Source organism: Elephantulus edwardii, unplaced genomic scaffold (genome assembly GCF_000299155.1).
Source record: "Elephantulus edwardii isolate Elephantulus edwardi_28Jun2011 unplaced genomic scaffold, EleEdw1.0 scaffold00095, whole genome shotgun sequence".
NCBI lineage: Eukaryota > Metazoa > Chordata > Mammalia > Macroscelidea > Macroscelididae > Elephantulus > Elephantulus edwardii.
This window is the reverse complement of record NW_006399845.1, coordinates 6426569-6438538: the sequence shown is the minus strand read 5'-3', so window position 1 is coordinate 6438538 and position 11970 is coordinate 6426569. Positions and strand designations below refer to the sequence as shown.

At 42.4% G+C, this 11970-nt stretch overlaps 1 protein-coding gene across 2 annotated transcripts in view; it reads left to right on the top strand.

Moving 5' to 3' along the window:
* The window catches only part of ARHGAP26 (Rho GTPase activating protein 26), a 636281-nt gene that overhangs the window by 527582 nt on the left and 96729 nt on the right, over window positions 1-11970 (top strand). For both annotated transcript variants that reach the window (XM_006891116.1, XM_006891115.1), the window contains exon 20: window positions 2631-2784. In XM_006891116.1, the coding sequence (XP_006891178.1) occupies window positions 2631-2784 (154 nt within the window). The remainder of the gene's footprint in view (window positions 1-2630; window positions 2785-11970) is intronic.

The following is an 11970-nucleotide window of genomic DNA, read 5'->3' as shown; positions in this document are numbered from 1 at the left end:
CCCACCCCCTAGCCCCAAATATAATCCACTCTACAACCCTCATTGCATACTCCTACGATAAAAATAATGCCCTAAAATATAATACTTTTAGACTTCTTTATGTAGTGGTCTTGGGCTCCTAAGAGTAGTTCCAGAAAATGGTACTGATATGTGACCCATCCATAACTCCCCATGAGCCCTGATTGTGTCACTTTGGAGCTGTTTTCTTTCAGTAGCAAGTTTCCATTTACAGGTTATTAGTCTTCTGAGCTCTCATCCTAATTCTCACTTTTTTTGTGTGTCTGTCTGAGCCTAAGCTCTTTAAATATGACTAGTTCGGTATCTCAGGAATCAATTTTATATTCTGCTTCTTCCCCCTCAAAACCATTCATAAAGGTTAGGTTATAACCTAATACCTTTGTGAGCATTTAGTTCTTCTGTGGAGCTCCAAGGCATTTAAGATTTACCTAGACATTAGGAAACATGAATGTGTGTCTGTGTGCCTACTATGAAGATTGCTCTAACACTGTTTCATAAATATATTTTTTTATAGACAATGGCTAGTTAGTGTAAGGAGGGAGCATCTTTGCCATCACGTCACATCACTCCTTTCATGCATTAAAGAGACTTGATTCGAATGTCAGTAACCAACCAGTGAGCCACTCTGTCCTCTCAGGGATATAGTATACGTCTGGTCTTCCTGTCATGAAAGGAGTCCAGAAAGAAGGCTGCATAGTGGGGTGGCCTTGGGGGAAGGGATTGTATAACAATGAAAGAATTTTTCTTTTACTTTTCAAAACAAAGGCTGCATAGTGGAGCAGACTTGGGGGCCGGGATTGTATGAAAATGAAAGAATTTTTCTTTTACTTTTCAAAGAGAAGAGTGAACTGCGGGGGAGGTTGGGCAGGGAGAAAAGTGCAACAATGAATGAATGGAAATCCAAAGTCTCTGTAAACTTTCATTAAAATTAATTTTTTAAAAAAGAGAAAAAAGATATAGTGAGGAGATTGAATGTGAACTTAAATTTTCTGTTTCTTGAGAAGTATGTTTGTTGATTGCCAAAGTGTCAGGTCTCTTTCACTATGGTATCATTGGGGCGAATTAGGGATGAGAATGACATTCAAAGTCTGGAATGATTTGATAGAGCAGTATTGCCTGTGCCATTTAGCTAAGTCATCTCCCCAAATTAGCTTTTTTTCAAAGTGTGATTCTAAGTTCTTAAAGATGAGAAAAACACAGTTATTTTCTTTGAGCAGTATTCAAGAGTTTACAAAACACGTTCCTGCTTTTCAGCCCATGTAGTCATTTGACAGTCCTGTGAGCTGTGCAGCGCAGTTCTCCTTCTTTCCCTTGTGCATATGGCAGTTTAAACCCACCAGCTGTTCTGTGGGGAAAGGATGGGCAGTCTCCTCACGTGTGATTTACTCCCTCTGAAAACCCACTGGAAGGTCAGCTCTGAGTTGGTTGCAACTCAAAGGCACACAACAAGAAGAATCAAAGGTCTTAAGACTGACTTAAGGCCACATGTCACTGGTGAAGTCTTGGAGAGAGCTCATGTCCCACCCCCTCCTTGCTTGGTACTACTATTCTTACTATTCCTCAAGCATTAATATGACTGATTTATATGACTGGACCCAGTTTACATGTTGTTGTTGTTATTATGTGCCGTCGAGTCGCTTGCGACTCATAGTGACCCTATGTACAACAGCCCTAAACTCCACTCTGTCCTGTGCCAATGGCACTGTCTCTGACACTCCCATCCTGATTATCCCAGTCACTGAATCAGACTATTCGAATCTGCTATAAATCTGTTTATTAAAGTACAGGTTAAACATTAACATCATAGATTGAGAGACTATGTAAAAAAGTGTTTCTAGAAAAGGGTCATCTAGAAAGGACTGCTGCATCATTAGAAGAAAGATGGTCAGTCTCCTCCCATACAATTTACAGCCTCTGAAAACCCACTGGACGGCCAGCTGTCAGTCAGTTCTGATTCTACAGCAGTGAGTAGCTTAGAATTGCATCAAAAGGAAGTTGGTGGCCAAATAACAAGTATTCTATGGTGAATCATTTTAAAATTAGAACTAGGGCATGGCCTGGAAAGTTAGGCCAATATATCTGACACTGAAATTTTAGCAGAAAAGATGAGAGTCACAGAAGCCAAAAGGATCTGGTTGAATGTGAGAGACCGACAAATGTCTGTTCTGTGTTCTGACCATTTGCCAGTCAAGACAAGAGACAGTTGATGGTGTAGCACCCTCAGGGGAACCTTGGTGTTCGGCCACACCTCCAGGGCCTCTGTGTTCGAAAGAACGAATCCCTGCATAATCTTTGCAGGGCTTCAGCCTGTTGTTACCATCACTGGGTCAGTTCATCTCACTGAGGGCCTGCCTAGGGAAAAGGCTGACTCATATTCGAGGGGATAGTTAGCTTGTCTGGATGAAAAAGAGGATCTGCTCTAAAATTCATTGCCTTTTGGCTCTTTTCTCCTATTTTTAATTCTTATTCTTTCCCATGTCCTTTTCTTAGCTTCCTTGGGTCCAGAGGTCTCAATATGAACTCATTACGGGCACACTCTTATATATGCATGAATAAATAAACTCTGTGAAGCCATATTAATATGTGTCATATTGCATTTCTCCTCCTTCCAGAGGAACAAAGGAACAGCATCATCAACTCCAGTCTGGAATCTGTCGTGTCATCAAATGCAAACAGCATCCTTAATTCCAGCAGCAGTCTGCAGCCGAACATAAACTCCAGCGACCCAGACCTGGACGTGGTCAAGCCCACCCGGCCCAGCTCACTGTAAGTGCAGTGTGATGCCCTGTTACCACCACAGCGGGGCCTTGGTCAAAATACATCCCTGACGGACCCCCTTCTGGATTTGTTCACCGGTTCTATCTGCATTTGAGCTGTTGTTCGGTGAACATGATTTAAAGCTACTTAAAGTTGAAGCTTTGCTAGTTTGTCACAGGCTTGTTGAACATCCTCATCTCACTGTTAAGGAAAATCATGATTCTTAGCTTACCGCTTCTTAGCCCTGATGAGTTTTGATTTTCCATCTTCCTGAGATGACTTCAGTGATGGCTGTTGCCTGCGCTGGCTGCTGGAAATGAAAAGTGATTTTGTTCAGTCTTAGAGACATCCGGGGACTGGTAGGAGGTCAGCAGCCAAGTCTGTCTTCCTTATTCGTGTTTTTAGTTTCCTTTCTCCATGACAGTGTTGGGAGTATTCAGTGCTACCTCTATGTCCATTGCCAGTAAAAAGGCTCTCCAGTAACCCTCTGTGTCTTCACATCCTCAAACCTTAACACGGCTCTGATCTTATCCCAGAGAATCTAAGTGAGAAGAGCCCTTATTGCTTCAGTCTTGAGTATGGAGCACAGAGGCAAGACAGCCAGTTTTGAGGCTGCCTGGACAGAAACTAGATCTGCATTGGCCAGAAGTTCTCCCTTGTGGTTCATCCCACATTGCTTAGCATGCTTCTTCAGACCACCTCATAAATCTTGTCAGCTGGAGCCTTTGCCGGAAGAATGTGAGGCCATGACCATAGCAGCTGGGCTCTCAGTCTACAGTTGTATAAGACTCAGTAAAAAACAGTTTACTTGTCTTTCCCCAATGAAGTAGTTTGAGGTTCATCCACAGGCTACCTTCAGACCAACTGCTTTATTTGAGACGACAATGTAAGTGTGACATACCAGCATGCTACAGCGTTTTCCTCACCCTTTCCAAGCTGTGGTTGTATGATAGAACCAGCGCTCTGCCATTCTGTCTGAGATATGTACAGATCTGCAAAATTGCAGAATTCTTTTTATCTTAAGAGGAAATGTTCTTGTTAGTTGCCATTGAATCAGTTCGAGCTCATGGTGACCCCACATGTGCAGAGTAGAACTATTCCATTGAGATTTCAAGACTGACTTTTTGAAAGCAAGTAACAAAGTCTGTCTCCCAAAGCCGCCTCTATGTGGATTCTAGCTACCTGCCTCTCAGCTAGTAATCTAGCATTTAATCGTTTGTACCACCTAAGGGGATTGGTGGCTTAGTGGTAAGGAGTTGCACTGCCAGCAAGTTTGAATCCACCAGCTGCACCATGAGAGAAAGACAGTCATCTCTCACACAGTTTACAACTTCTGAAAACCCACTGGAAGGTCAGTAATGGGTCAATTCCAACTGAACAGTACTTACCAACATGGAGACTGAGGGGTTTTATATACCTTGGAGGAAAAATTACTAGATCGGAATTTAGAGGTGCTTTATAGTTAAGAGGAAGTCCTGGTGGTGTAGACTGTAAACTGTTGTATGGTTAACCAGCTGTTTGAACCCAATAGAAAGATGAGGCAGTCTGCTCCCATAATGGTTTCCTCCCCAGAAACTACCAGGCAGTTCTACCCTGTCCTGTGGGGTCCCTGTAAGTTGGATTTATGCCATGACATGGGGGATTTTTTGGTAATAAGTGTCCAACTATTAAAAAAGTGAAATCCTCTTTTTTTAAATTTATTTAAACCAAAAAAGAAAACCTTGTTGATTCAAATGCAAAGGCCTTGCTGTTAAGTCAGAACCAACTCAAAGGTGACCTTCCAGCAGGTGTTTGGAAACTGTCTATTGTACATAAGGAGGTTGTCCATCTCTTTTCCATGGAGATTGGTGATTCCAACCACCAGAGAGATGCCACCTTTGGCTTTACAGGATACCTCCTTACAGCTAAGCCACCAGTGTCCCTGGACCTTCAAGAAGTTTAATTAGGTAATCACTATTTAGTAGACTATGTTCCTGTTCCCCGAGAGCGTAATTTAACAAACTGAACTTGTCTCACTAAGTGACAGTGAATCCCCTCTGGTTCTCATGGTCGGACTTGCCTTGGGATCTTCTCTGTCATGCTCTGTGGCTTTCTCAGATCCTTCTAGACTGGTACTCAGACTTCAAGGTGGGTCTGTTCTCTTTTTTTATCTACTTTGTTTAAATCTCCATAATGGGCAGTGGTTAATGAACCAGGCTGAATGTAGCCTCGGTTGCTTGACATCCCTAGAGTTCAGCCAACTAATACCAACTGATAGTCTTTAGTCTGTTTTCAGCAACTTCTGTGGGAGCCCCTGCGTCACTGTAGGGCACACCGTGTACAGAGGTCACTTGGGCAACTAAGTGGAAGAGGAAGATGTTGTCTTTTAACACAGGGCCTGAAGGAGGGGCTTGGGGTTTGGCTATTTCGTTTTGCCAAGATGCAGTTTGTTTTTCTTCAGCTACTAGGATTATACTGCCTGCTTCGCATCGTCCAGGGGGACTGTTCCTTACCTGGCACAGATTGTTGGGGCTTTCCTGTAGAATGGGGGATAATTCCAGGAACAATGATTTTGTAAATTATTACCTAACTTGGGAGGGATTGGAGAGGATTATGCTGAGTGAACTAACTCACTCCCACAAGGATAAATACTGTGTAAAACCATTATTGTAGAATGAGTATAAAGGTCCAAGAGGAGTGGGAGAGGCCGGAAGCAGAGGGATGTGGATGGGCAGGGGGATGGGAAGATAATCGTCAGGTTGTACAATTTGCTGGAGGGGGTGAGGGAAATTGAAAGAATTTGTTCGACTTTTTATTCGAATTTTGTAAATGAATTACTAGAAAATTTAAAAAATAAAAGCAAGAGTGTTGATGGTGTGGAAACAGCCACAGCCTTGGGTAAGGACCATGCCAAAGCCCTGCATTTGCTTCACTAATGATTTCTCAAACTGAGGTAGTAAAATAGGATTCCTAGGTTTAGGCCTGCTTGGACTTTTTCTTTTCCTTTTTTTTAATGGAACTGTAAGACATTGACAAAATAAATCAATTACAAAAGAATATTGCGTTATTTCACTTGTAGAAAAGGGACCAAATAAAAATAAAAGGTGAATGTTTATTTGGGATACCATGGATGAGAGAGAGGGATCAAGGTAGAGTTGATAGGCTTTGTTTGGCTTTTTTTAATTCATTATTGCACATTTTCTCCACACAAATCCCCCAGCCTGTACCACAATGCACCCCTTGTTCCAGATAGTTGCCATATGTATAATGGCTAATCATTTATTCTTTTCGGACAGTTCTTCCTCTCATCTGTTCTACTTCAGTGTTCATTATCTATCCACTCTTTTCCGTTTCTATGCACATCCTCCCCACCCCCCACTTCTCTGTCCTATTTTGTAACAGCCGTGTTATACAATGCTTGTCTTTTTGTGACTGAGATATCACTCAGTATAAGGAGGCAGTTGTCATAATAGAGCAAGGACACACTGCATGGGTCAAAATCAGGAAAGATACATGTGAAGGATGTATCCTGTCTCCATTCCTTTTCAATCTATATGCAGAACAGTTTATCTGGGAGGTTGGGCTCGAAGAGGAGAAGTGTGGCATCAATATTGGAGGTAGACTCATCAGCAACCTGCATCATGCAGATGACACAACCCTGCTTGCAGAACCTGAAGCACTTGCTACAGAACGTCAAGGACTGCAGCCTTCAATGTGGATTAAAGCTTCAACATCAAAAAACAAAGATTCTCACGCTGGGCCAATTGACAGCATTGTGATAGATGGTGAAGAGATTGAGATTGTTGAAAGCTTCAATTTACTTAGCTACACAATCAACACTCTTGGTACTAACAGCCAGGAAATCCAAAGATGAATTGCATTGGACAAGTTGGCTGTCAAGGACCTTTCCAGAGTACTGAAGAGCAATGGTGTCAGTCTAGAGACTAAGGTGTGCCTGATCCAGTCCATAGTCTTCACAGTTGCTTGTCGTGCATCAGAGAGATGGACAATGACTAGAGATGATAGAGAATTGATGCCTTTGAACTGTGGTGCTGGAGAATAGTGTTGAATAGAACATGGACTGCTAAGAGAACAAACAGGTTTGTCCTGGAAAGGGTGAAACCATCCTGCTATTCTTGTAGGAGAGGATTCTGAGGCTTCATTTGACATACTTCAGGCATGTTTACAAAAAGGGACCTGTCCTTGAGAGGGACATCATGCTTGGAAGGGTGAAGGGATGGAGAAAGAGAGGGAGACCATCAGTGAGATGGCTTGATTCAGTAACTGGAGTAATGAGGGAAGGTATGTCAAAAACAGTAAAGTTGGCAAAAGACAGAGCAGGTTTCAGGGCTGTTGTACACAGGGTCTCTATTAGTCTCTATGAGTCTCAAGTAACTTGATAGCACATAACAATAACGACAAAAACAATATCCTCCAGGATCCCCCATGTTGTGTAATGCTTTAGCAGTTCAGTTTTTTTCAGTGCTGCATAGTATTATATTGTGTGACTGTACCTAGTTTTTCTATCCATTCATTTGCTCTAAAGGTAGAGTTAATGGTGATTAAAATATTGTGTTAAGAATAGGGTTGCATGGAATCCCAAAATCTCTGTAGATGTTCATTGAAATGAAAAATAAACAACCTAAATTAAAAAAAAAAAAAGAATAGGGTTGCAAAGCTAAGTATTGTAGTCTGTTAATAAGCTGTACACCTTTTAAGTGAACTGCAAAATTTACATATTAAGTGTATTTACTGAAGATACTTATATAGAACCAAAAACTTCATGGGATTGGTTTCTTGGATTAGCGATATTTAGGGTCACAGGCCCTACAGTTTCATAGAACATTCCAGTCAATTGGCCTAGTAACATGTCTGGTGCTTCTCTTTTATGTTCAAGTTGATTGCATTGGGGCCTGGAACCTTAAAAGCTTTTAAGCAGCCATCTCAAGCATAATATCTGTCTGTCTACCTAAGCAACAGAGCAAGGGAAAACTAAATGGTTTAAAATTAAGAAAGTTGTGCATCAGGGTTGTATCCTTTCTCCATACCTCTTCACTTTGTATGCTGAGCAAATTATTCGAGAAGCTGGACTCTGTGAAGAAGAACATGGTATCAGGATCAGAGGAAGACTCATCAAGTATTCAGTATACATATGACTCAACCCTGCTTGTTAAAAGTGAGAAGGACTTGAAAGACTTTCTGCAGAAGATTAAACAGTGCAGCCTTTAACGTGTGTTGCATCTCAACATCCAGAAAACAAAAATTCTCACCACTGGACTGATAGGCAATGATAGATGGAGAAAGATTGAATTATCAATTATTTCATCTTCTTTGGAGCCACAGTCAAGACCCCCTTGGTACCAGCAGATGGGAGATCAGGAAGCATACTGCAATGGGAAAGTCTGTAGTCAGAGACCTCTCTAAAATCATTGAGGATCAATTATATCGGTCTGACAGCGACGGTGCCCCTGATTCAGGCCATGGTCTTTGCGATAACTTGCTCTGTATCTGAGAGCTGAATAGTAAAAAGGATGACAGAAGAAAAAATGTATGTCCATGAGCTTTGGTGTTGGTGAAGAGTACTGAATATCCCATAGCTTGCCTAAAGAACAAACTGATATGTCTTGGAGAAAGTGTAGCTCCTTAGAGGCAAAGGCAGCAAAGCTTCATCTAACATACTTTGGTCATGTTGCTAGGAGAGGCTGTTCCTGGGAAAGGGCCGTCATGCTTGGAAAGGTCAAGAGAGGAAGACCCTCAACCAGACAGACTAACACAGTGACTGAGCAATGGGCTCAAGTCTGTCAGAGATGAGGATGGCTCAGGGTAGGACAGGGTTCAGATCTGTTGTTCATAGAGTCACTATGAGTCATAACTGGCTGGATAACCCTCAACAACAACAAAAGAAGCAACAACAGAGGAAGAGGAATTCAGGAATACAGTGATGATATGGAATGTGTTAGTAGTTGCCTTCCTTTGTCCTGAGACCAGAAGAACCAAATGGTGGCCAGCTACAGTTGCTGAAATTCTAATCAGAGGCTATAAAATAGAAGACTCCTGATCAAAAAGGGAGCATCCAGAACGGAATTTAAAATATCAAACACTTAAGTCTTTCCAGAGCCATGGAGATACATAAACCCCTGTAACTATTGCCCTGAAATAATCTTTAAACCAAAAATGTCCTGTGAAGTATCTTAAAATCAACCAGTAGTTTAGTTTAACTGTTGTTATGTGTCATCGAGTCAAAACCGACTCACGGCTGACCAACCCTTCAGCAGGTTTTTAGAGGCTTTAAAGCACACACTAGGAGATTGCACATCTTGCTCCCGCAGAGCAGCTGGTAGGTTCACACCATCTCTCTTCCGGTTGGCGGTACAAAAAAAGGAACTCTAGTGGCCTAGTGGGTATGGAGTTGCAATGCCAACCCAGAGGCAAATGGTTCAAATCCACCAGCTGCTCTATAAGAGAAAGAGGCACAGTCTCCTCCTGGGTGTTTCACAGCCCGTAATAACATGCTAGCGGGTCAGTTAGAATCAGTTCAGAATATCAAGGTGAGAATTTTTTCTAAACTTTGCCTTGAGTTATTCATACTTGATCAGTTGCTGTTGAATCTGAGCAGACTCATAGCGGACCTGCTGTTGAGTTTCCAAAGCTGTAAAGTGCACAAGGTGAGATCCTCAACTCTCCCAAGGAGCAACTGGTGGATTTAAACTTCTGAAGAAGGGCACCTTTCAGATTAGCAGTGCGATTCCCCTAGACTTTGCCACCAGAGCTCCCTGAGCTATTTCTACAGGATCTATCTACAGAAGAACCATCTCTATAGGAGCAAATTGAGAACAGCAACTTGAAAGAGGAGACGGGAATTTTAAAGGCAGTGAATTTGTGTTAATAGGAGAAAACGTTCTTAATAGCAAGGTGAGGATAGTTGTACAACTAGAACCACTATCTCTTAACAGCACTTAGAGTAACTGTTGACTTACTGAATGCTTTGCTATATATTCTCTCAACAACTAGAAAAGAAATAGTGTTTAAAAACTCAGACTTCCAGTCAAAATCCAGGTATCTGGCTTCTCTTGAAAAGGGATTTTTGGTCACACTAAAACCATGGGTTACTTAAATAATGCCCACCTGTCATCTCATTGTCAGCCTGCTTCATTCCTCTCTGCCACTTCTCTATAGGCCGGTGGTAATTTAAATAGGCCACAGAATTTTTGCCCCTCCATCTAGAAACATACCCCTTGGATCTGGAGTGACCTGTCTTTCTGACCTGCTCTGACTAGTAGATTGTGGTGGGAGTGGCATATGACCTCCAAGTTCAGGGCTCACTACATTACAGCTTCCCTTCTTGTCCTCTTGGAATCCAGCTGCCTGGTAAAGAAACATTGCCTCCCTTCTTGAAGATAAATGGGCTTTAGGGAGAGAGGCCCCACTGTCCTAGCAAAGTTCAACCTCTGGATGCCAGTCAGCTGAATGTAACCACATGAATCTAGGCGAGATCAGCAGAAAAACTGCCCAGACAGCCCACAGATAATGCGATAAGCGGCACATTGTGGTTGTGTTCGGCCACCAGTTTGGGATGGTGCATTATGCAGCAGCAGTTAACTGACACAGATCTATGAGGTGGTGAGTTCTGAGTCATTGGCAAATGCCTTGGGATTTGGCTCAGCTCCCTGGGTGAGGTAGAAAGGTATGGCAGGTTCTCACTACGAAGCAGTACAGTGTGGAAACGAGCCTTGCAGTTTTTGGAATCCTCTTTGGAAGAAAATGACTCATAACTGAGATTCTAAGAAATGAACAAAACAAATCTCATAACTAATGGCTGAGGCAACAGGAAAGATAGCCCAAGCTTTGCAGAGGAAAGCAGGAACTCTGGGTTTTAACCCTGGCACAAGTATAGACTGCATGGTGCCAGTCCTCTACTCGAAACAAGGCTACCCGCCACCCCCTCTGATGGAATAAATGGGGCTGCCCTGCGCCTCAGGAGAGAGGCTCTTCAACGAGTGCTAACAAAGGGCAAGGGGCTTCAAAAAGAAGTCATTCCCTCTTACCATGACCAACACAGTTGGCATTGTACCAACCCTTCTCTGGACCATAATGGGTTTTAAGGAGGAAGTAAGCAAATGCTGAGATGGTCCCACCAGAGACCTGAGATCCTACAATACATACTTCCCCCAAATAATTTTAAAAATAACACACACCACCGAACTACAAAACAACAAACTGCCAAGTAAATGTTTGCTTCACAAACATTTATGAAAAGACTAGAAGGATAGAAGATGACTTTAGCAACGGAGGAATCTGAACGTGGAGCTTTCCCCACCCAAATGGTCCCCACCCCTAAAAAATAACCAGCTGCTCGGTCGTCCCATAAATAAAACCAATTTTTCTCATCCTTTCCTCTTAGCACACACACTCATGCATGCATTTCCAAGTTATTTCTGGTGACCTAAAAGATGTGCGTGTGCCAAATGTCTTCAGATTCTGCCAGAATCAACTGTCCTCTCCCATCTCCGTGGTCAGTGAGCTGCAAGAGAGCAGTCCCTGGAATTTGGAGGGTAAACAAGGTCTGCATCCAAGCAGAGTAGCTTCTCTGCCCTTGGCTCCTACGGAGTTTAATTCAGCTACTCTCAGATGAAATCTGGGGGACAATTGCCTTGAGAGAGAGCTCTAACATTTTACTTACTCTCTGCATATTCAGTTCAACAGATATTGATTGAATGCCTACTATGTGCCAGAGGTGGTTCTAAATGCTGAATGTAGAGTAGTTAAAAAAAATTTAATCTCTGTTCTCATGGATTTCATATTCGATGCAAATATATGGAGGTTTAAGGTAAATCAGTATCTGTTATGTGGTGGTGGTTGCTGTGTACCATCAAGTTGGAACTGACCCATAGCGGACTTTCCAGTGGGTTTTCAGAAGCAATTAATCACAGGGGAGGAGAGTGCCCATCCTTCTCTAGCAGAGTAGCTGGTGGATTCGAGCCACCTGCCATCTGGATTTAGAGCAGTTTCTTACCACTAGGCCACCAGTACAAATGATGCATAGTTACCAGCGAAAATCAGAAAATGCAGTTCTTCTACCTCATTGTCCTAACCTGTGAAGTTGTTTTATGTTATCAAGTCAGAACCGACTCATAGCTTATTCTTCAGAAGTTTACAGAGACTGTAAATCCCATGAGAGAAAATTTTTCATCTCACTGCAACTGGTAGATTTGAACC